We start from the raw sequence: 26301 nt of genomic DNA, 5'->3' as shown, positions 1-26301 counted from the left end.
AAAGAATATCACCGTTATAAATCATATATGGCCAGTGCTCAGTTGGAGGATAATTAATTTTCCCCTGGTTCTGGAAAATTAATTTCCCCCTATTATGTACTCAGAAAAATGCTCATCAATGAAGACTAAATTGCCATTTAAAATTTTGTGTTGTCAGGGCTGGGAGTGGTAGTACACAGGGTAGGCAATAGCTGTCCCAAATTTAATCCCCAGCATCCCATATAGTCCCTGAACCTCGGGGTATGATCCCTGAGCTGAGTAACAGAGCCAGAAAGTACTATGAGACCTAGAGTAAGTTCTGAATGCCACTGAGTGTGACCCCAAAACCAAACCAAAAACAAATTTATATTGTCTTGAAAGTTCTATAATGGTTACATGTAGACTTATTCTATGAACATTTTCCTAAGTCTACATTCACTTTCAAAGAAGCTAAACTCAAATATCACAGAGACTAGCCAGTGAAAGATTTTGAAGTTGGAACATTTGATTTTGAAGTTGGAACATTCAACAAGCATAGATTAACTCATAAAAGTTTCTGTAATCACTAACCATTTTGAATTCTCATGGGGGGGGAGATAATGAAAGAGAGGCCTCAGTTTACTCTTGCCAGCTGCTGTGAGCAGTCCAGCTTTTGGCTGGCCCATCTGATGTTTTTTACTCCTTGCAAATTTCTGGATTTTTTTTCTGATAAACAGGAGTTAAGGATTGCTCATCACAAATTCTGCCCCAGAGTTTAGGCTCACAGAGAGACAAAGATAATGGACCATCCCTGAGCAGATGGCCAGAAAGATTCAAACAGCCCCACCACCCTGTAGATTCCCTGTATTTTCTGTAACACAAACACCGGGTTTTCCTATAAAAATCTCACAAAAAGAGCCACAATTAACTAAGTCCTATATTAAGTTCCTCCCCACTTGGGGAGCTCCTTCTCTTTTCTCATTCACTTTCCAATAAACTTTTCTGTTTTCCAACTCTGAGTCTGAGCATCTTGATTATTCAATAGTTTCAATAGTTTCAGAATGAAACTATTGAAGAACCTGGGATGAACAGAGATCCGAGGCCAACAGTTCTGTCTCACATGTACCAGTAGTACAGGGGACAATTCCTTGCTTTGTATGCAGCCTTGCTTTGTATGCAGCCTATCCCATTTTGATCCCCAGCACAACATTCCGCCTAGTACCCCAAATCACACTGAGGGTGACTCCTAAGTCCAGATCCAGGAGTCAACCCTGAGCACCACAGGCTGAACCCCAAATCTCTCCTCAAATAATAAATGAATTAATTCTCATTACATTCCTACAATCACTGAAACTTGGTTGAACTGAGAGCCTAGGTTTAGACCTATCATCAAGAAGGTTACTGTCTCAGTAAGAGGTTATATTAGTCTCCAGGAGAAATATTTTATTTTTCAAGAGACAGAAATAACATTTTTTTTGGCTTTTTTTGGGTCACACCCGGCAATGCACAGGAGTTACTCCTGGTTCATACACTCAGGAATCACTTCTGGCAGTGCTCGGGGGACCATATGGGATGCTGGGAATCGAACCTGGGTTGGCCATGTGCAAGGCAAATGCCCTACCCACTGTGCTATTGCTCCAGCCCCAAGAAATAACATTTCTAAGTTTCGTCACTACCTGAAGAAATCTTAACCAACCTCTCTAAAGTGCTATTGTACATTATGGAGGACTGAATACAACTTTTAAAATAATATCAAAATTCGAGATGAGATTTAAGTACTAGAAAAATATAGACCAATACAGACTACACTATAGATATGTGTGTATATATAGACATATATATATATATATATATATATATATATATTTAAAGCAGTTACTTAAATGTCATCGATTTTCTAAAAAGCACAGTTGAGTAGGTGTTGCCTCATTTTCATGATCATTTGTTGCTTTCTGGGGAAAACAGTTTTAAAGAGTCAGATATTTCACTTTAAAAAAAGAAAGAACTATATTTATGAGTTTGATCCAGGAATGATAACCTATAGAATGTAGAAAGTCTAATTTGAACCTGAACCAAGTTTCATGAAATTTCTCCCAGGGCCACCTGTCTTCCATGTGTTACCGAAATGAGGGCAAATCAAGTTAGCAAATAGCATTCTCCTAAAGCTAGAGAATGGCTTCTGTGATTTAGGAGGCCTTTTTCCTCCTCAGTGTCAGGGACTCAGCTTTGCAATATTACCTTGAGGATTTAGTATCTCAGCTGGGCTGTTTCTGACTCTCCAAAAGGGAAGATGAATTATTTAACATCCAGGAAGCACCAGCTGTGCTCTTGCCTAAATGCTAAGCTTTCCCCACCAATGGAATTTACAATTGAAATAGGTTCCTAATCTAAATAGGACTACAATTTTGACAAGGGAACAAGCCTGAAGAAATTTTCCTCTGTTGAGAGGAGATAGTAGAGAACATTTCTCAGTAGTTTTCCCTGGGTAGCCAAGAAATTCTTTAGAGTTCACAGTCCACTGTCCTGCCAAGTAGATTAAATATGTTTGATGCAGAAGGCATGGAGTCTGTGGCCATACAGGAAGATGATTTATGACATACAATAGGAGGGATTTAGATTAGGTTCAAAAATCACTTTTCTGGGTTGGAGCAATTATAAAGCAGGGTGCTTACCTTGCATGCAGCTGACCTGGGTTCAATCCCTGGCAACCCAGAAAGACCCCCAAGCCCACCAGAAGTGATCCCTAAGTGTGGAACTAGAAATAAGCCCTGAACACTGTTGGGTGTGACCCCTCCCCTCAATTAAAAAAGAGACAATTTTTTGATGATCTGTGTTGCAAAGGGAGGAGAGAGAAATTCAAGAACATTTTTCTTACAGTATTCTTAGGACTAGAGCTGTGGCTTTCAGGGAGTTGGGGGTAATTTTGCATCCAGGGATATCTGATAATGACCAGAGTTATTTTTTTTCCAAGTCAGAAGAAAAGGAAGAACCCTATTAAAATTTCGTAGTAGATGCCAATATAAGAGTGATGTTATTGAAATGTTACTGAAATGCCATACAACAAAGAAGTCGATTCGATTGTTATTCGTCGATTGCCTTGAGCAGGTCCCAGTAACGTCTCCTTCATTCTAGCCCTGAGATTATATTCAAGACTCTTTAGGAGAGTGAGACCCATCATTGTTACTGGTAGTAACAATGAAGTAGTAGTAACAAAGAAGTAGTCTAAGATTAAACAACAACCCAGAGCCAGAGATAGTTCAATGAGCTGGAGTGCAGAGGAAGTTTGCTTTCAGTCTCTGGCACTGCATGGTCCCTTGATGATTGCCTGGAGTGACTCTGAGTACTGAATAACAAGTGTCCCTGTGTTCCCACATACCCCAAAAACCAAATACAAAAGGAAAAAGTGGGGTGGGAAGTGGGGAAGGGAGGAGAGGTAAGGGAATGGAAAGGAAGAGAAGGGTGATGTAGAGAATTTATACATTATTTGTATTCCCTTGAATTTAGTCATATTCAGGGGCTTATAACTAAGAGCTTTGTATGACTCTAAGCAGGATACTAAGACAATTCTAGGAAATACAATAATTCTTCCCATTTTTAAATAATAATTAATATGTAATTTGCCATACAAATGGGTACTCTCTGAGGATTAATTCTTTTGTTCCAAGAGTTCTCCCTGCACTTTTTCCTGGTGACTTCAAGCCTGATTTCTAAAACTAGTTGAAATACCACAACTTCCTTAAAGCCTTGGGCAAAGAAAAGAGTGATCCATCATTCCTCTGGACTATTTTCTTGGCAAGTAGTGTCTACATCCTTCATTGGATATTTACTCCCTCTTATTCCTCACTGTATATATGTGACTTGCCAACTAAGTTGTAAATCCCATACTAGTAGGGCTAGTATTTTTATAGTGCTTCAGAGACACAGCACAGAGTCTCCTGCCCCCGCGCCTGGCTGTCCTCGCCGGGGTCCCTTGGAGGGGAGCGGGTTGAGTTTTCCTCCCCACTCCGACCAGGGCCCCGGCAGCCGAAGACCTCCAGGACCAGCCACCACCATGCTGAGACCACTCTCCGCACACATGAAGGTACCGGCAGAGGGACAAAGCCACGCGGGTTCCGGGGCCGAGATCTCCAAGCCTACTCGGATTGGGGCTGAGCATCCTCCACCCAGATCCTCCAAATTCCAGTAGGCAGGGGTAACACCCACCAATTAGGCCCCTGGCGCCGTGTAATCCCATCAGCGGCCAAGATTCAGAGACTATAAAACCCAGCTCCCGGAAGCAAATGCGGCCGCGTGACATCTTATCATCTCATTTCTACTTTAGACAAACTGGCAGGCTACCGAATGTAACCTGCCCACACGGCAGAGTCTGGCAAACTCCCCGTGGTGCACCCAATATGCCAAATACCAGTAACAATGAAGGGTCTCATTCTCCTAACTCTGAAAGAGCCTTGAATATGGCACTTTAAAAAAAAAAAAATCTTAGGGCTAGGACGAAGAGACATTACTGGGGCCTGCTCGAGGCAATCAGAGATACAGAATGCATTATTATTTTGCATATAGTGAGGACTCCAGAAATGTTTATACAACATACTTTTCTGAGTATCCTTAGAGTGGTGGTGGTTAAATAAAATTGGAAGAACTAAAGATGCCAGTTAGTTTTCTCCAATCTCAATTTGGAGAAGGAAGAGAACACTTTGAAATTACAACAAATGCATTTCTGTTTATATCAGTTCTTATTCCATGAAGCCCCACTCCGGGCTGGTTTGCTGATGATGAGGGGTTTGCTGGTCTTCATAAAAACTAAATATCACCACGACTTATGAGAATAAAGAAGAATTATTTAAGCTACTCTATATTGTTAATAGAAAAAGGAATAATGGAATACCATAATAAAGATAAATAGTTTTATAATAGAGAGGTGTCAGGATATTATTCAGGTTTATTAGGGTTTTAGAGGAGTTTTCCAAGAAAAGTGGCAGAAATTCAATCAATTAATTGAGATGCACATAAATTGAACTTAATAAAACTGCCTAAATTGCTCCTGAAAAAAATGCTATAGGGAATATACTTTTATTAACTCTGGATAAGGATGAATTTGATGATAGTTCTCTTCCACATTTTATCTTGGTTTCTTATGAAAACCAGTACTTGGTCACTTTCTAAAAATGGGCAACGTTGGTGCTAAAAAGATGATGCATGGGTTAAGGCAGCTGCCTTGCATGCAGCTGACATTCCAGTTCAATACTCAGAGCATCTTTTAGCACTGTCACTGTCCTTGATCCCTGAGCACCGCTGAGATAGCCCGGGCAATCTGTGTATGCAGAATCTGAGCAGTACCACATCCTTTGGCCATTGCTTTGAACCTCCAGCTGTGGACCAGAAATTGCTGGAGGTGACCCAGTGACTCTAGGAAACTGCTAGGGCGACTCTCATTTACTTTCCTCTCCACATTGGGTAACCAAACTAAAGACTAAAACCAAATTTCTAAAACCAAAGGTAAATTTCTAAAACCAAAGAATAGCCATTTGGTTAGGAAAAAATATACTACCCAATAGTGGTTGGGGAGAAAGCATGCAGCCCCTGCAGTGAGAATGCCTACCCTCTCCCAATCTGAGAGAGCCGGAACACATTACTTCATAGTGTGTACCATGTTTGCCTCAGTGTAGAAAATGAAAATAAAGTAAGGGTTCTTCTCTAGGCTACTGTTGAGGATCCCAGAAATTCCTGAATGTTTTCTGGAGCAGCACTTTCTCTGCAAGGCAGAGAACAGACACGTGGGCAATGACTGACTGCTCATGAGATGGGGGGGGGGGGGGGGCGGGGAGGGCGGGGAGGTGCTCTAAAGAGCCTGGGTGTGAAGTAAACTGTCAGTTAGCTTTGTGAAATATCACTGCGAGGTGACTACATGAGATCACACACAACTGTTGAGGGTCAATGTCAGCACATGTGACTGTCGGGATAGAAGTGATCCCAGGGTCTCACATCAAACCCACTGTGTACTAACACTGGCCTCCAACAATATTCAAAGAAAGAGAATTCCCAGTTTGCTGTCTTAAGATATCTGAATTTAAATGAACAAATATCAATACATTTAAATGAACAAATATCAGTAATAGCAAAACCCCAGAAGAGGGAAATAACTTCTGGATAAAGCAAAATATGTGTTGCTATGAAACAGTCAGACAATAACATCTAGATTTTCTGTTTGTAACAGCTGAATTTGCTAGACTCTTAGTTAATTCTGCATCTCACTTTGCTCATGCAAACAAACCTTTTGATAAAAGAAAAAAAAGGCACATTTTCATTTTATGTTTATTAGCACAGAGATTTGGTATCCCACAATTTGTATATAAACATTAACTCAGAAACATACATAAAATATCCTTTAGATTAGTAAAGATCTGAGCTACTTTTTCTCAATTATATTTACTCCCCCCAATTTAACATTACCTTTGGTTAAAAACTAATTTAATGGGAATAAAACTGCTGCTTTACCACCCAAGAGGGCAATAAATTAGAAATGATTATTAAGACAGATAGAATACATAAGCACAAGTTAACCTCTGTGTGCTTTGTTCTTACTCAGAACTCTGCATTTTGCTATAGTTTGTGGGATACCAAATCTCTGTGCTAATAAACATAAAATGAAAATGTGCCTTTTTTTTACAATTTGTGAGATGCTTCACAATGCCTTGAACTTTGACTGTGTCTTATTTTTTTTCTGATTAAATAATCCTATGCTTATCTCAAGAGTTAGTACATTCCAGGGAAGAAAGGCCAGAAGTTAGGATGCTTTTTGGAGTCATGGAAAGTTCCATTACCCAACAATCTTCTGGCCAGGTCTAGTGGATGATTAATAACCCTTAAGGTTTTTTTTTTATCTTGATATTTCTTGGTCTAAACCCATAAAATTTTCTTGCTTTGTATTCATTTTTTATGTCTATAGCATTATTGAGATTTTTATGCTGACTTCATAACCTTCAGAGTAACTGATTATAGCAAAATATTCCCCTACTCACAGAGAAACACTCTCTGTTGGCCTCAATTTTAATGAATATATTTCGAAAAAGAAAACATTTGTTACCAATTGCAATAATCATCTTGGAAAGACTTCTCCAATCAGTAAAGAGTACTTGTTTCTTATAATGCCCTTGGGGAGGTTCCTTCTGATATTACACTAAATCTAGAGTTTGTTTCTTATTTATTCAGAGATCTGATCATTTCAGAATAATATTTAAGATTTAAGTTACCATGTGGTAAAGATAAAGGCTTATTTAATCATACTCTTTCCTCACTGGACAGTAGGTTTCTCTGACTTATTCTGTAACCCCAGTGCCTAGCACACGTTCTAAAGCCACATAAGCATGAATATATGCATCTTTCTACCAAGAATAACTAATCCTTGAGATAAGCAAACAGAGAAAGGAGAAAACTTAAAGCAAGGGGATGTTTCTAATGAACATAATACATGTGTTTAACTCAGAAGACAGTAATTTCTCAAATTTAAATGCCCCTTGATTTTAGCAAATTCTGTGGTGAGGAATGAGGTCAATGTGGAAAGGATTATTCTGTTAAAAAAAGAGAAGGCAAAGAGAATAACTGTTATTTCCAAGGTCATATGCAAAAGATGGGTCAGTGATGATAGTGATAATCAGGGTTCTCCTTATTTCACTGAAAGAAAAAGAAACAGAATACCTGTTTTAAATGGATATAAGAGAGTAGACTATTAAGTTAATTTATAATAGGGATTTCTGAAGTGTATGTGTGTGTATTCCAAAATCTCTCTTGATAAAGTTTCATGAAAATAGACACATGCAACATGATGGTTTATATCTAAAATCTTGAAGGCTTCAGAAAAAGTAAAAGCATTTTACAGAATTGAAATTGTACTTATGGTTTGCAGTAGAAGTGGGGAATCAAATCCTCTTCTTAAAATAGAGAATTGAATCCACTTTTATCTACTGTTCTAAAAATAAGGTAAATAATTATGACATACTAAAAACAGTAAGAGAGGGAGTATAAGCTTTGTGAATCTACTAGATTGGTAATGGAAATCTTTCTACTGACCCAAGAAGTGCACTCAAAGTTTATAGTGTCTATATAGCTGGAGCTACCTGCTGAACATTAATAAACTTAATTTTTCCTTTAATTAGACATTTCATTAGCACAGTGGTAGGGCGTTTGCCTTGCACGCAGCCAACATGGCCGACCCGAGTTCGATTCCTCCGCCCCTCTCAGAGAGCCTGGCAAGCTACCGAGAGTATCTCGCCCGCACGGCAGAGCCTGGCAAGCTCCCCGTGACATATTCGATATGCCAAACACAGTAACAACAAAGTCTCCAATGGAGACGTTACTGGGCCCGCTCGAGCAAATCGATGATCAACGGGAGGGCCTTTACTTTACTTTTACTTAAGATCAAATGTATGGCTATATTGATCTAGAAAAGCAGGATTTGTTTATGAATGACTTAGAAATTTTAAGCTTCTAAAAGTAAAACTTAACTTTCCCAAAACTCAAATGTCCATAGAAGATGTATGACAGTTTTCAGAAGATAACAGATAGGATTGGTTAGAGATAAAATTTTGGGTAAGCTAAAACCGAGAGCATCTTAAAATCCTTAAACATAATTTTTAATACTAAAAAAAGTGTTAATCAAAAATTAAAGTAATCCACTAATATTGAAAATAACTCACTGATATTTCATTCATTCAACATATTGGTAGACTAAAATGAATATCACTAACAAACTGGTCACTAAGTAGCAAATACTGACCACTTCAACATATGAAGGAATTTAGGTTACTTTGATGGAAATTAAGGATTTAGTAATTTTTAAAAAGGCAAATTTACTTCAAATTCTAGTGTTAGACTTTGAGAGATCAAGATTCATTCCCTTTGGCTCCATCAGCATGATAATAAATATATACCATGTGCTAAGAGATTTTATTTATTATCTCTTTGCAGAAGCATATTAGATACTGATGACTTTCAAAGTGCCAAGGGATATATTTTCCCCAATGAAGAGCAACTCAGGACATATTTGGAGCAGAGAAAATTGATTAAGATATATTTCTAGCCCGTTAATACCAGATTAGGGAAGCATAGGATAGGATAAAGTTATTCACTTAGCAACAGAACTCCTAGGGAGGCAGCTTCCTGATGGTGACATGATAGCGTGATTGTTAGTATCAGGGTAAATGCTATCTCCTTTGGAACCCCAAACTAATTCTAAAGCTCAGGTCCAAGGCATATTGTAGTAGTCCCTTAATCTCATTAGACTCTAATGCCTTCATTTTGTACATCTACAAAGTTGTACATCTACATACACTGTAAGGGAAAACTGTTTAAAGCCAAGTTCTTTTAGTGTTTGTCTCTGTGGTTACCCTCTGAAATCATATACACAGTTTTGAAATGAAAATTCTTTGGCCCTTTCCCCAAGAATCTGATGCAATCCGTCGGGGAAAAGCCCCAAGTATAATATAATTGGAAAGTTCCTGAAGTGTTTCTTCCCAGATTCACTGAGCTCTACCAAGTGAAGAGCAGTACAAATTACATTGTAATAGAATAAGCTACAAAGTCTTAGAAGTTTAATCTTGATTATGGTCCTTAACAAAACAATTTACAGCATTTGGGAATTGCTCTATAAATAAATAAAGTCCTTCAAATATCCATCCAAGGATTTTCTTGGGACACCTGTTCCCTTGGAACTTGTTGACCTATATTTGTAACTTGCTTTCACTAGTGCATAAACTTATGAAAGTGACATTTTGAATCACACAAGAAAATGCTTTTCTTACAGCTTCTGTTGATATGCCAGAATATTTTGCTTTCTTCCTATGCCTGTTAAAGACTAAAAATCAGCTCCAAAAATACTATCCCAGAAATACTCTAAAGATAACATAAATGAACAGTGAAGTAAATATGTCACAGTCACTTGCCAGGCTTTTGAGTAAACCATAAAATGATAATTATGAAAATATGTTTAAAATGAAAAGAAACAGGATCAAGAAAAATACACAATCTACATAACAACTGTGCATTTTATTGTAAAGGACTGGAAATAAATTGAATACAGAGTTAATGAATGGGGTAGTCAGAGTTTTTACTTGGTTTGCTAATCTTTCCTTGGAGTTGTGGTGAGGTTTGATATATATATATAAATATATGTTTATATATTTATATGTATAAACATATATATAAATAACTACAAGTTATTAAAAACTACTTATCAGGGTAATTATCACATGAGTTTGCTTTTGTCTAAGAGTTTCAGGATTATCATTAATTCTTCTTTAAATGAATAAATATTTGAAGAAGTGAGGTTATTCAAATTTAGAGGTGAAGTAATCAGATCCTGGACTTTATCTTGCTGGGAGAATTTTTGTTACCAAATCATCTCCTTTCTAATTAATTAGTCTGTTCATATTTTCTATTTTTTTCTTGACTAAATCATGATAAGTTGTGTGTATCTAATACTTCTTCCACGTTATCCGAAGTACTGTGAATGTAAGACAAAAATAAACAACTAGAAGCTGAAACCAAAAACAAACATATTAAGAACTAACCAAGTACCAGGAACTTTGACCATCTACAAAGGGGATATAAATGATAATAGTACTTAAATATAAAACCTAAAGAGAAAAACTATTAAGTCCACATGTCTATAGCCATTGCTGTTTCGCACACGGCCGAAATGGCTAACCAGAGTTCAATTCCTCTGCCCCTCTTGGAGAGCCCGGCAAGCTACCCAGAGTATCTCGCCTGCACTGCAAAATTCAATATGCCAAACACAGTAACAAGAAGTGTCACAATAGAGATGTTACTGGGCCCACTCGAGCAAATAGATGAACAATGGGAGGACAGTGCTACAGTGCTACAGTCTACAGCCATAGATAACTAAATGACAATATTGAATTCAAACAGATTTATCTTTTTCTCTTTAGTTTCCCTCTTCACGTTAGTTGAAAGCGGAATTCACCCAAGAAGTGGATCTTCAGTCTCACTCCATTAAGAAAGAGAACCCACCTCAATAAACATTTGTTGCTTTAGGCTAAATAGGTCAAATTATCACACCTACCACATTAGCATCATTAATAAATTTTCAAGATACACAACTGAGGGAAAGATTGGAGGTAAGAATTTCTTATCAGTAATCAATTATCAAAGTATTCTATCATGAAGAGATTAAGCAGAACAATATTTGTTTATAAGCTACTGTTCTAAGATAAGTTTAACTAAAAGTAAAAGTATAAGCATTGTTTAGTAAGATACACATTGATAAGACATGACTAAAATATCTAAAAATCTTCACTGCTTAGAAAGAATTTAATTCCTTATAGAGACTCCCTATGATAAACATGTTGAAAAAGTCTGAAATGATAATAAAAGTCGTTACTAATCCCAGTTTTATGTGCTATTCCCTTAGAGAGGTCTGCGCTAGCTATAAAAAGGGGTCATTAAACTAGTTCAGACCCTGAGATTCTATCCCCCTGAGAGCTCTGGGTGAGCGTTGGTCTCCAAGGTTACTTACTGCTATCCCACCATCCCTGTCCTCATGTTCCATTACACAGGCTCTGCATCATCTCTCCAAGAATTTACATTGCAGAAATCATCCTCCAAATGCATTAGCAGGTAGACTTACTTTCTGGGATGGGAGAAATTACAAACTATACTTTCCCTGCATTTCTTTCAAACCAGAAATGTGAACAAGATATGATTCCTGACATCAAAGATTTAGAATCTTGAAGGAAAAATAAGATGGATTCTAAAAAGCTCATAATTATATTAGTTCTACTGTAGAAATGCCTCATAACGGGTTTTGTCCTTATTTTTAGTAAAGTAATTAATACACAAAAAGGGTGATATATCTGTTTAGGGATCGGGTTTTGGTTAGGTAATAGTACAAGCCTACAAATGTTCACTAACCTGCATTCATCCTCACTTTGCTTAGTCTTTTTCAAAGGAAAAACAGGGCTTCTGATCATTACTTATTTAACAATTCCCTGTATTTTAAGAAACTGATTCTAGACTCCACCATTGTGTAAAATCTACAAAGTTATTCACTTTATATTATAAATTAAACATTTTCGCTTTTGTTATTCCCAATTATATTTAATAGTTAGAAATGATAAAAGCTGAATAAATGCCCCTTCTCCAATCTAATGATTCTAAAACTTGAATAACTGATCAACCATTAAAAAGATGAAAAAATATTTTCTATAACCACAGTATTATTATTAAGTATTAAGTCAAATTATTTTGTCAGTATTATTAAGTATTAAATCAAATTATTTTGTGTCTAATAAATCACCATTTTAATGTAGATATGGTTCTAGTTTGATATGGGCAGTTTATTTTTTCTTTTGAATTTTATAAAAATTGAGATAGCTTGTGGTAGAGGGGGCTGGAATAATAGTACAGAGGGTAGGGCACTTGCTCTACATGCAAGCCACTTGAATTCAATCGCTGGAACCCCATATGGTCCTCCTTAACTCCATTAGAAGTTATCCCTGAGTGCAGAGCCAGAGGTCAGTCCTACGCGCTGTTAGGTGTGTCCCCAAAACAAACTCCCCAAACTGAGAAAGTATGGACAAAGGAATAAACATCGTTAAACGATAACAAATATTGGTCTTGGCAAAGCCTGGCAAGCTCCCCGTGGCATATTCAATACGCCAAACACAGTAACAACAAGTCTCACAATGGAGACGTTACTGGGCCCACTCGAGCAAATCAATGAACAACAGGAGGACAATGCTACAGTGATACAGTGGTCTTGAATTACAAAACTAATTACCCAAAGGTGGGGAAAGGGATGGGGGAGAGTGAAACGTGGACCAGAGATGACACAGAAATAGTGATGGAGGGCCATAGGCACAAGCAGTGGTGGTGGGATGTAGTAACTTCATACTAATTACCATGAAATTTAACACAATTAGAGTCATGTTACCTAAACTATAATAAATAATAAAATAAAAATTGAGATATCATTGAAACACAACTGCAAACTTTTTTTACACAGGCTATAATGACTTGATATACAAATACATTGCTAAATACAATGATTTAACTAATGATCTATTAGTTAATATCCTTCCTTTAGCAAATTTCAATTACAAATGTACTGTTGAAATTCATTCTAGTCACCAGGCTATTTATTATCTCTATGGGATTTATTTATCTTATCATTTGATACTTTTAACTATTTTGTTTTGTATATACATATTTTTTAAGTTGAAATAGAAAACAGAAGACATATTTTATAGTCAAAATATAAAACAGAAGCCAAACGCAATCCTTATCTTGTGTAATCTTTGGAAAATTTCCATTTATTCATTCAATTTTCATTTTACTAGCAACTAAATATTTGAATCTATTCAAATCCTAATAGTTGGGTTTCCTAAGGTCAGAGCACATAAAAGAGGTCCCATTAAGAGGGACTTAAGTTTCAGTAGCTTTCATCACTACTTAAATAAGACACAAGATCTTTGGCCTCTAAAAAGTTGTATTCATGCATTTCTAAATCCTAACAATAGCTTTATTTTACCCAACAGGACCTTGCTTCTTTGTCTTCTCCCACCCTCTCTGCTTGAGAGCTGCTAATAGTGAGAAATGGTACTAGTCTGGGACCCCGAAGTTGTGCTTCAGTCTCCAGATAGGTTTCTATGAATTCCCCTTCCATTAGATTGTCCATTAAATAGAAATGCACAGTTAAATTTGAATTTCGGATCAGCAATATTTAGGATATATCTATACTAAAACTTAACTTTAATATCTGAATTCGGATTTAACTGAGCAGCCTGTGTTTTATGTGCTAAATCTTGTAACTTGATTTGCTGAGCCATAACAACCCCCAAAAATGTTCCTATGGTCGCTTCTGAGCTCACCATATATGAGCTGTTATATAAATGGGGAAAGTGTTGTTTACAGTGGCTTTAGTTCCAAAAAAATCAGTGTTACTGCTTGTGTTTCTTACACCCCAGGAGATCACTCATGAATGCAACCTTAGGTAACATTCTCTGGCCAGTTCTCCTTGGAGTTTAAGCACAGCTTAAACAGGCCAACAGATATGGTTGTTCTCCCTATTCCTTTTTAGTGGTACCCAAGGGCTTGTTCCACAGATTTCCTTTTTGATTAGTTATATCCAGGCCAACCATTTTATATATTGCAAGCTACCAGCCCTTTTTAGTTCATTAAACAAGTGCAGTAAGGTTTGGACAAAGACTTGCAGCAAATCTACAATATATATCAGATTGTATAAAGGGAAACACCTTTGAATTATCAGTAAGGTAAATGAAAGTGATTTCTTCTTTGGAAACAATTTATAGACATTTTATGGAAAAAATCACCTTGAAATCTCCATTTTTAAGAGATGGGGTTGGTCTGACCCATATAAAATAAATTTCAGGAAAGAAACAGTATGAAGATAAGAAATGAGAGAATTTCAGAGCAGGTTTGCTTTGGAGGTTGGTTATAGCCTATGAAACACTGCAACCCAATACTACAGGTGTTGGACCTGTCCAAAGAAAGTTTCAAATAACTATGGTCAAGAGTTCATAATTTCCTTTTAAGGCAAATGGTGATTTCTGCAAGATTTCAGGAGATGAAAAAAACAATAAAAGACTCATATGACTCTATTACCTAGGCTAGTTCCAAGAGTGAGAAATTACATCAAAGAGATGAGATCATCATATAAATGAAATAAGTACAATGTGATGAAGTCTCAAGGGAGTGACACTGAAGAAAAGAGAAATGCATTTGAAAAATGGGAAAAGAGACCTTGGGCTTCAACCTTGGTAATCCATTATAATCAAACAGAGAAGTTTTAAAAATCCCAACCCATACAACTCCACACCAACTAATTCAGAGTCTGGAGATCTTGACACTAGTCAAGCAAGTGAACCATTGGAGATAGAACAGCAAGTAAGGAATTTGCTTTGTACATAGATGACCCAGGTTCGCTCCTGGTACCACATATGGTTCCTTGTGGAAGCACTGAGCACCACTTACTAGGTCTAGCGAAAAAAAAAAACGGAAAATAAATAATAATGAACCACTAGTGAACACAAGCTCACACATCAACCTATTTCGGAATCGTGCAGGAAAGTGGTTTTCAGTTACTGGTCTGCAGATTGGCATTGGTCTGCAGAATTTTTTTTGTTTGATTTTGAGCACATTCTTCCCATTTAACTAAGAGTAGTTTCCAACTTCTGTTTTGTGGTATGGTGCACGTTAACAAGTATAATGTTGAAAACCATAAATCTAGAGGGCTTATTGGTTCTCCATCCCCAGTTTTAGTAGATCTAGATTAAGATCTGAGACTCTTCACTTTTTTTTAACATTCTGATATGTCAATACTGTAGTCCAAGGACTGTACTTCAAGAGTTTCTGATAAAGAATTATCAGGAACTGATGGCTTACTGGGTGTTACTATGCATGTGTCTTCGCTGGTTGGTGGTGGCAAGAAGGAAAAAGTCATCACGAATGACTGAGATTCTGAGTAAATGACAGAATAGAGACTGGAAAGTCATAGATATGGAAGAAAAAAGATGTTTAGCATCTGTGAAAGTTTGGAGAAATCATGAAAAAGATTGCTTTATGGGAGCGATAATAAAGATGTAAATAGTAGGAATAGTGATGCAGGAAGAAGTGTAGAACCATCAGAGAGGTAGATCAGAATGTCACAGAAGAGGAGAGGAAGTGGTTAAAGTTGGCTTTATTGAGAATAACAACAAATGCAACCTCGGTGAAACCTCTAAACCCACTTAACACCGAAATAAAGGTCCCACACTCTCCTAATCTGCTGTCCTTATCAAAGAAAGGGAGCATTCAAATTGATGACCCTGCAGACAGCTTAAGCTCTTTAGTACGGAAAGCAGAGAGATCTGCTGTCCCTCACAGACCACTTCATAAAGAAAATAGTGATGGCTACCATAAAGATTTTTCAGCACTGAGAGTTGAAGCAAAATGGTGTTACTATGTTTTTTTTACCTAGTCATAAGTACATTAAAAAATTCAATTCACTACTTCAGGATAAGGGCTTTATTAGTGTCCAAGGAGTCAAATTGCTAATATTTATTAAAAATTCACAACGATCATGAGGCTCTTGTAACGCTGGTGATGGAATTGGTGTAGCTATAAAATAATAGCCTCAATAATATTTGAAACTAAGATGTCTCAATTAAAAGAAAAAAATTGAGAATGAATAATGAATCAATTAAAAATTTACAATAAATCAATTGCGTTATATCCTTTCTTCTCAGAGTTGTGTTTGATTCATAGATTCATGAACCAGTGGCATTGGCATCACGTGGGAGCTTGCTTGAAATGCTGATTCTTATCCCATATAACAACAAAAACAAAAATCCACATTTCAAACAAGATCCCCAGAGAACAACTATAGATTGAGAAGTGCTACTTTCAGGTATCATGAATTCATTCAACAGAGTCAGTTGTTAAGAGATAAGGACTCTGACAAAGAAACTGAACTGCAAAATGATAAAAGCATGTTACAAAGTCATAGAGCTAATGGGCAAAGCAAAGACACAAACTGGAAAGTTTAGATCCATAGACCGTGATCTGAATTGTCTATTCACAAGAAATCCTTAACATAGCCCTTACACTCTAACCACTATCACTGGTCTCCAAGTGACTTTTGTTCAATGTCATGAGGACACTATATCTTCCCAATCCTGCTCTTGATTCCACCATCAAGCTCATGTTTGTGTGTAACACCTTGTCACCTGCAGCTCAATGGCACTTCCTCAAGAAAGCCTAATACCTAAGACTTGGTATTCTATTTTTTTCTGCACCATGTATTTTTTTCTCCATGATTTATGATTATAAATTTCTACTTATGTGAATTTTTCTCTGTTCTTAACTAGATTCAAGCTGTAAGAAGGTAAACATCACGGATGTTTTGCTTCTTTCCCTATCCCAGAGTCATGTACGATGCCTGGCATAGCAGAACTTAGAGTGTTATCCAAATGAATGTGTATATGAACGGGTTTTGAATCTAAAGGTCTTGTCCACAGTAGCATGGCTTGCAGTGATGATCAGGGCTCGACATTCTCTCCCTGCATAACATTCTCTTCTTATGTGTACCCAAAGGCAATGGTTAAGTGCCATTTCCTGGATATAAGGGAGAGAAAACTTTGAGAAACTAAACCTAAACATCCAGTCAAATGTCCACAAATACCTGGAGGAGCACCGTTCAGAACTTCCTGTTACTGTAAGAACACTTGATTCTGCTTTCCAGAACCCAGTACCTTTCCTCTGCTTCGCATCTTTGACAGAACAGAGGGAAGTTAGAGTAGCCCAGGTGGGGACTTTCCATGTTAGAATGGTGGCTCTGGAGGAAAAACATTGTCTGTTTTAACACAAATCCTATAACTAAACAGTCCATTCACTTTGCGAGCTGCTCATCAGGTACCTTTCAGAGGCCCTGAATTCCTCTAAATGATGGAGAATGGGCCTTGATTTCAGTGAATGCCTCTGCCATAATAATTCTGTCTGAGGACAGTATGGTTTGCAATGCCACTTTGAAAATATACTACACTGTAATTTAGTTTCATTTTTTCCCCCAAGTAATCTTGCTCCTATATATAGTTCCTATACCTTGTGTTCTCATATAATATTAACATAATTAGGCTAACTAAGGCTTAATGTTGCTACTATTGAGAAATAACTGCAAAGGGGTTTGATAAAAAATGCTGCTGATTATTATTTGTCTTAAAGAAATGGTTAGATTTAATTTCAACATTTTGGGAAAATATTGAACGCCAGTAATCAGCGTAAGCAAAATCAGGTGTCACGATGGGAATCTCAGTGTGCAAGAGCTGCTTGATAATTGTCTTGATTTCTTCAGTGTCTTCATGACACTTCTAAAAGACAAGGTTGTGGGCTAAATGGCTCAGTCTTACAGTGTTTTGGTCTGAATGGACACCTATCACTTCCTATTCAAGCAGGGAATGTGAATGATGCCAGTCTTGAGTCTTAAACCTGAGCTTCCCAAACTTTCAAGTGCATGAGAACCACCTAGAGAGCAGATTCTGGTCGCCAGGTATGTGGAGGTTTCTGTAGAGTTTTCATTTCTAACAAGCTTCCAGGTATGGCTGGAGCTGCTGGTCCATGGACACTTTGTGGAACAAGCTCTTAGGAGACAAAAATAAATTAAACCGGTAGCTTACAATGCAGCTTGACATAGTTTGGGGGTATCAAAAGCATCCCCTAGATGTTCCTGGTACCAGGGATCTTACTAAAGTCACCCTGTTCAGCAGCACTCGGGCAGAAACAGATAAGGGACGTGAGTTACTCCCTACCTGCTGATTTTAGTTAGGGATGCACTAGACTAGCTTTCTGATCTAACACTGGTATGCAGATCAAGAACCTTGGAATTTCCAGATTCTTCATTTAATGTGCTTATGCTGAGAATATAGAATTGTTTGGTTACCACTAGAATTGGTCTGGGCATATGTTAATAAACTCTGAAATAATGAAAAGCAGTGAGGCACAGTTGTAAATAACAAATGAGTTAAATTACAAAATATTCTCTGTCCTCCCGTTGTTCATCAATTTGCTCGAGCAGGCCCAGTAACGTCTCCATTGTCAGACTTCTTGTTACTGTGTTTGGCATATTGAATACTCTCAGTAGCTTGCCAGGCTGTCTGAGAGGGGCGGAGGAATCGAACCTGGCTTGGCCGGGCAGGCTGCGCACAAGGCAAATGCCCTACCGCTGTGCTATCACTCCAGCCCATCGAAAAAATATTCTCTAAGCCTAGTATATTTTGTTAAGAACAGCATAGTATCTTGTGATAGTTACAATTATGTTTCATAGAGAAAAGATGAATAAAAGAATGTTGGTTTAATTATTATTTAAAGTGACCAACAAAGAAAGAAAATGATATGGGGTGGGGTGGAGGGCTTCATTCATTTCCTCTACAACTCCATGATGTTGTATGTTTCTCTGATTTCTCTCTACTTGTAAGGTACTGCTAGTCCTGAAACACTAAATAAATTACTATCATATTAGTTGAGGGTCAAAATGAAAATGAGAAGATGAATGGAGAGAGAAAAATTACTGTTTTATTGTTTTTAAATCTTCCCTTAATCCATGAATTCCTAAAGTGGAAAGACACACTAATACTTAAATAAATAATTCAATTTCATTTGAGGCTGATCTTTGTTAATCTTGATAATCAAAGATGTCTTTTGCCCACCTAGGTTTTCTAAAATTTTTGATGAATAAACAACTGAATAGCATAGCTAGTAAACCACAATTACAATCACTTAGAAAACTGTAACAGTGTTCAGCAATATAGTTCAAATATCACCAAGTAATCTATTATACTATAGAGAGCAATTAATCTAGAATATATTTTCCAGTTCACTGTAATGACACAAAGGAAGTTATAGGAAAATCCTAGAACTTTACTAGTTAACAAGAATCTTGGCAACTCCAGACGGGTTCTCATTTTATAGATGTAGCTGAAGGCCAGTTGCTGATGAGACTTTTCTATTGTTACACAACTACAATTTAGACAACTGGAGTTAAGCTTCATATCTCCTGAATATTTCTCAATTTAGCCCTCATTAAATTATACCTTTATATCTCATCAATGTTTTCTTCCCAATGTCACTTTAAGATGGAAAGATCTCGGGGCAGAGCCATAGTACAGTGGATACGGCATTTACTTGCACACAGCTGACCAGGGATCAATCCCTGGCATCCCATATGTTCCTTCAAGCACCGCTAGGAGTAATTCCTGAGGCAGAGCCAGGAGTAACCCCTGAGTATCACTAGGTGTGACCCAAAAAGAAAAAAAAAAACCTAACATGGAAAGATTTCTGGCACAGAAGCCCCTTGGCTCAGACACTTGTGACGCACCATAGATTTTTCCAGTTCTATTTTCCAATTAGTAGATTCTGGAGCCTCACTACAGATGTGTTCTAAGTTGAGAAGAAATAGAATTAAAGGTGATACCATGTCATGGAAGAATATGCTAAATTCTATACGATAGGTTCCAATATAGGTAGGCGGCAGGAATAGGCCCCAATGGAAAGGTTTGTAGGAACAAATTCACTTGACTTAATACTGGGAGTGAGCAAGCAGATATGAAAAATGTGTAGAGGACTTTTAATATGAATTTCAGATATCCTGAAAATTATGACCTGTCCTTTTGTAGTTGGTAATTATTAAAGAATTTTTGTAATAGACAATGGTAGAGAATGTGTTGGATGTAATAGAATACGATGGTTAAGATTGTGAACTGCACTAACAGACCTGGACTTAAATCCAAGAACCAAATGTATTACTGTATTTTTTTTGAAAAAACAACTTAGAGCATTTTAATTGTGGTATCAATCCCTATAATAGCAAGCTTATAGGATAATAAAATTAATATAGATAAGTCAATAAGTTTCCATATGCCAGCATTACATAAATGGAACTTGAAAGTAAAAACATAGTATATTTTATATTATCAATTCTCAAATGATGTACTTAGATATAAATGTAACGAAATACACACAAGATGCACATGAGGAAAAGTACAACAATGTGCACTACTGTTAGGACCTCATAGAAGTCACTGAATATACTTGGCATTAGTTTTGGTCTCCATAAAATGATAATAAATATACTCCCTAACATACACATGTATAATGCTGAGTATGTAAAACACCATTGCTACTTCAACACAAACTGAACATTCAATAGTGTCACAGTGTTTCCTACTATTTAGAGACAGCCATGAAAATAAGCATGACTCAAAATGTCATAGAATACCCTGGCAAGAATATCTTATGAAATTTTAGCTTAAATTTGGGAAAGCAGGTGGAGTGTATATCTCTTGGAAATATCTAAAAATTATACCGGTTTACACTTTCTGTGTTGACTTAGTTGCCCTACCACTGAAATTGGAAGTTAAATATTAGTTTCTTAACATTGTCTCAACGCAGAAAATAAACCCAAAGAAACAATATCTGTTGTTAAGAATCAGGAAAGTCCTTGTATGTAACATTTCTTAAATTCAATGCCATCACTTAAAATTATCTACTCATAGGTACATATTAAGGTAATTTATTCAAAAGAACGAGCTGTAAGAGAATAAAATCTGCTTCATTACTTTTTATCCATTTGTCCTGAACCACATTTATCAGCTTTTTTCTTTTTCTCTTTGGGGTCATATTTAGTGCTGCTCAGGGTTTAGTCCTGGCTCAGTGCTCAGGGATCACTTCTGGCAGTCCTCAGGGGACCATATGCAGTGCCTGAGATCAATCTGGATTCAGCTGTGTGCAAGGCAAGCTGCTTTACCTTCTACTATCTTTCCAGCCCTGTTGTCTGTTTCCTATTTACCGATGACATTTACTGTGACCAAAATAAAGAAACTGGAACATTTGGAAACCCTTACTTTCAGGTAGACAGATGGAAAAGGGGATTTAGGTTGGTCTACCTTGGAAACAGGAGAATATAATCTGTAACTATTACTTGGAATTTGGTTCTCAGCTTTCAGAGCAGTTTTATCTTCATCAGATTCTAACTTCAATTATTTATATGCTTGGATTAAAAATTTAATCTTGTTACACTGAACAAATTAACAAATATCTATGTTTCAATAGGTGAGAAAATAGCTCCTAAATTGTGTGATCACAAAACACGACACAAAAATTCGAAGACTTCAGTGAATATCTTTAAAATAAATGCTTGCCATATAGGTTGGCAAAGTGATAAAGGTACCGTGACATTGTAGCACAAATAGATTAAATAGTCAACAGAATAATCAATGCCTTTGTAGAGCTGGATGAGGCTTGAGTATGAGAACATGAATAGTAAAGACAAATATAATATGACACTGCATAGTTTATGCCAAATTAAGATATGTTAATGTAACGATGATAAAGATAGGTGCAATTATAGAGTCAATACTATAAGGGTGTAGAAATTCCAGACTTTGACATCTGTGTATCGCTTGCATATCTCATCATTCCTATAGTATTCTAAACGGTTGCTCTTTTTTTTACATATCTTGCCAATCATATTAATAAAAAGTTCTAAATCATTCTATGCTCAGAGCTACTTGGGTGTCTCAACAATATTTGGAAGACACCCTTCAGCTTGTCATAAGGTTTCTGAGTGCTTCATTCAGTCCATCAGTGCTTATACACCTTCAAATTATCCTCCAAAACTCACCTATCACTTCTTTGAAGCCAGTATATTGCCAAATCCTATTCACTTTATCCAGTCAAGGCTATTTATTTTGTATTCTTTCTTCAACTCCCAATTCCCTGCCCATCAAGAGCATCTTCCAGCACTAAAATTTTCCACATTGGCCAGAGTTTGAAAGAGAGGTGAAGAATGACTGAAGAAAACAAAATTAATCAGAGCCCAAAGAATGTACTTAAATTTTCTTTGCTTCAGTCTCACACACCAGAAAGAGTCAGACATTAGTATGCATTGACATCATAAACTCACTCTTTGAGAATCACTCTCATATATTAAAAGTGTTGCCAAATAACTTGCAAAGACCATCTCATTTAGCTCTGCATGAGGAAAATAATAACCTGGAAGTTTTTGGAAACCCTTTGAAAGATTCTAGGTATGCAAAGTACATGACACATGATATTTTGTATTTCATCATGATGGGTAAGATTTCTGCTGGACGCTTGAGAGAGTCCACTGCTCAGAAGATTCAGTAAGCACCAAAATACCCAAATGTAGCTTAAAAACTCTCTACCGATGCTGTGAAAGAGAAGCAAGCCCATATTTGTAGACACTCTGATATTAGAATGCAGTATATTAATGACTTTATAAAATAGAGTTAATGTGAGTTGCATTTGGCCTTTTATTGCTCCACTGAGGTGGAAATCAATGAAAGAAACATTCAGAAACTTCATGCAGAGGATAGATAATTGGCTTAGTATGGCTCAGTGATGAACATAGGTTTGCCTCCAGATGCGTGAGAACACTGACAGATACTACTCTAAAGCCTCAGGAGAGGAAGAATCTTGCTTTTCTTAACCCAAATTCTTAAGTACCTAGAAGAGCACCTAGAAAGTCATCAATGCACAGACTGATTATGAAATGAATGAAATAAATACCTCAGGAGGCTGCAGCGGAAATGTCCTAGTGATGTTGCTCTGATAAAACGTTCACAGTGGCTGAATGGACAAGAAGTCCTTCCATCTGGAGAATACTATCGAATAAAGGAAGTAAGGAGCACAGCTAATACTGATTGTGAACAAACTGCAAACTTGTCCCATTGGAAAAGCAAGGCGAAATTTAAATAATCACAGACAAGCAGATCTTTCCTTAAATGTGATGTCTGTATAACTGGCAAAAAAAGGAATTCAACTGATGTCAATAAACTGGGAAGATAACCTCACCACATTAATTTCTCTTTAGCAAGTAATAATGTTGCTGGCAAAGGCTTTAGAAAACCAAATGCACTCTTCCCAACTTCATACAGTCATCATGGTCCCTTCAGTAAGTGTGAATCCAAGAAGCCCTTACCTAGATTTCAAGCTGATGCATCATCTGTTTAGTTTCACTAAGCCTTCAGGGGTTGTTCAGCTTTGTAAAGCTAAAACCCTGTCAGCCTCTGAATATACTGAAACACGAACATGTTAAAAGGAGTCAGGTTATGAGGTTTCCTAAGGCATCTTAAATTTCCCAGTGCATTAAATCCTTCAGTTCAGGAAAATGAGTCTTTTTTTTATCTCAGAAAGCCTGAGGAGGTTAATTTAAATTGCATAAAAATGCTGATATATCAAATAGAAACATTCCTGGAGTTCTCTATTAGGGGATACTGTTATGGAAACTGGAATCTTTCCTATACCATTATCTCCATGAAGCACACGCACACACATGTGCACACACATCCTCACACACATGAGAAAAATAATATTTCTCTTTCTTAGGAAACACCTAGATAGGGACTTTTTGGTTATACATGTTTGGACAAGCACAGGGTCGAGCATACGAATGATGCAATGACTCTTTTGGAAAGTCATGTTTGTCCCTGAAACTTCAGTCACCTGGAGACTTCATGCCTCATTTCCCACAGCAGCTCAACCCTGACAGTGTAGAATGAGTTGAAAAATCTCCTTTGAGCAACAACATTTGAATTAAGAGTTGAAACAGCACATGGGAGGTACGCTGAAAGAAACATCCTTTGCAAATTTCGCTCACAGTGGAGCAAAATTTTGCTCATGTTTGCTTTTGCTCTTGGGATATGATAATCTTGCTCTGATTTGTGGGAGTGTTAGTGTGTGGAATGAAAATAGCCAGACTCACGAAAGGGCCGCCAATGAGCTAGCTGAGTCTCCCATTTTCCTCTAAAGAAGACTACTGCTTCTTTTGCTCTTCAAACACACATACACACAATTCCTGGAATCCCTACTACAGCCATAACCCGCCACTCTCAGGCACATCCGCTCATGGGGCACTCAAACACAAAGTTCCTACATGTCAAAAAAATGAAGCCAGGCTGAAGATGAGAATAGTGGAGATGGCACCAGGTGGAGGTGTAATCAGTAATAAGAAATACATCGAGCCCCTTATGAAAAGAAATTCCCCAAATTGTTCAGGATTCCCCCTCCCCCTTCCATTCACTGATTTATTAACCCTGAACAAAGATGTAACTGCAGGGTCTCAAAAGCAACTTTTTTTTTTTCTTTTTCATTTTTTTTTTTTTTTTGGCATTTTGTTTAGTTTGGCTTTGAATTTCTGAATATCTAGTCGCACCATTCATGGTCTGTTTTCTTCGCGTAGTCGCCCCTCTCCCCCCACCGCCCCCCGAAATGAAAGAAGCATCCGCTTCTGAGTCTGAAGGATGAGACCTCTGCATTTTCTTTGCTTGTTTAGGGCAAGAAATGTAGTGCTGCCTCTTTAATTGGCAGAAGCATGCAGGAGGAGCATACCTTTAATTTAGTGTTGGGATACCTCACTTGCACCCTGGCTGTTGTCTTATTGGAGACGGCAGCCTGCCTGAGATCCTCTAGCACTGAAATAATATCATCCAGCACGCATTTCTTATCCTGATTTCTCAACACACACAGATGGGAAAAAGTATAATTATAGCCCTTGTGGTTCACCTTCATTTCCAGCACGGCACGGTGGGTCTGCAGGATCCCCTCCGCCTGGAGCAAAATATTGTCCCCGGGTGGGGCGAGGAGGATCACCCTGCCATACCTCCCGGGGGTGTGTAAGTCCGAATAGAGCTGGCTTTTGGACTGGTCCAAGGGGAAGAGGCTGCTAGCCAGGCTGCGCTCGATCTTGGCCAGGCTGTGGCTGGGAGCGACCAGGCGCTCCAGGTCGCCCTCGGGCTGGAAGCGGTTGAGCGCGCTGAGGCCGAAGGTGATGGTCAGGACTGCGGGCACGGTGAGGAAAAAGACCGGGTGGCGGCTCACGCACAAGCCCAGCCTGTGGCAGAACGACTGGAGCCCTCTGCGAAGCACCTGCCGCAGCATCCTCCACCCGATCCAGCTCGCAGGCGCTCCGGGCCGTCTTAAAAAGCACATGTGACAGGTGTAAGCGCACGGGCGAGCCCCTTCGCCCGCTCCCCACCCACAGTCCCCGCCTCCCCGCAACCCCCCCCCCCCCACCGCACCCCACCCCCAGGCCCGCCCCGCCGCGCTCCGCCGGGTCTTCCCCCGGCCCCACCTCCCCGCGCTCCGACGACTCTTTCAAACACTGCAGCAAGTTGCAGCAGGGCGGGCGGGCGGGCGGGCGCCGCGGCGCGCGTGGAGCGCTGCTGCGGGGACCCCCACCCCCACCCCCCAGCCCGGTTCGGCCCGGCCCGGCCCGGCTCGGCTCGGCCCGGCCCAGCCCCCACGCCCCGGCCTGCCCGCGCCCCGCCGTTCCCCCCCACGCGCGCCCCTCTCACCGCGCGCGCGGCGCTGCCCGGCTCTAGCCCTGCATCCCGCGCTGCAGGAGGCGGCTGCGTGCCCGGCGTGCTCCGAACCGGGGTTCGGGACCATGTGGCCCGCCGGTGCCAGAAGTCCACATGTGCCCCAGGAGGCGGGAGAGGGAGGGGCGGGCGCGGCGGGAGGGGTGGACGCGCGCGGGGGAGGCTGAGCTTGGGATCGCGGGGGTGGAGGGGGGGGGGTGGGAAGAGGCTCCCGGTTATTTTTAGAGTTTTTTTGGTTTGGCCCCCCTCCCCGCCCGAGTGATTGCGGGAGGAGCTGCGTGAAAGGCGCCGCGGGCGCAGCGGGGGCCCCCCGAGATGCGAGCCGAGATGGGAGGGGGGCCGAGGCGTTTGCAGGCTCGCCGCCTTTTGGGGCCCCTTCGGGTTCCGCGTGCCCTGGAATCCTGCTTTTCGGGCCGAAGGAAGGCAGCCGAGAGGATGA

At 38.9% G+C, this 26301-nt stretch overlaps 1 protein-coding gene across 3 annotated transcripts in view; it reads right to left on the bottom strand.

The window, feature by feature from the left end:
• PTCHD4 (patched domain containing 4) overlaps window positions 1–25974 on the bottom strand; it is a 221310-nt gene extending 195336 nt beyond the window's left edge. Inside the window, exons 1-2 of one of the 3 annotated variants that reach the window (XM_056126069.1) lie at window positions 25839–25974; window positions 24874–25459 (exon numbers count right to left, since the gene is read on the bottom strand). In XM_056126069.1, the coding sequence (XP_055982044.1) occupies window positions 24874–25422 (549 nt within the window). In that variant the 5' untranslated portion in view covers window positions 25423–25459; window positions 25839–25974. Of the gene's footprint in view, window positions 1–24873; window positions 25477–25838 lie in introns of those variants that run through there. The other 2 variants (XM_056126068.1, XM_056126070.1) reach the window with 2 other exon arrangements.
• Window positions 25975–26301: the final 327 nt, after the last annotated feature.

The sequence above is a fragment of the Sorex fumeus genome, unplaced genomic scaffold (assembly GCF_029834395.1).
Source record: "Sorex fumeus unplaced genomic scaffold, SorFum_2.1 ptg000061l, whole genome shotgun sequence".
Classification (NCBI taxonomy): domain Eukaryota; kingdom Metazoa; phylum Chordata; class Mammalia; order Eulipotyphla; family Soricidae; genus Sorex; species Sorex fumeus.
This window is presented reverse-complemented; position numbering and strand designations above follow the sequence as displayed.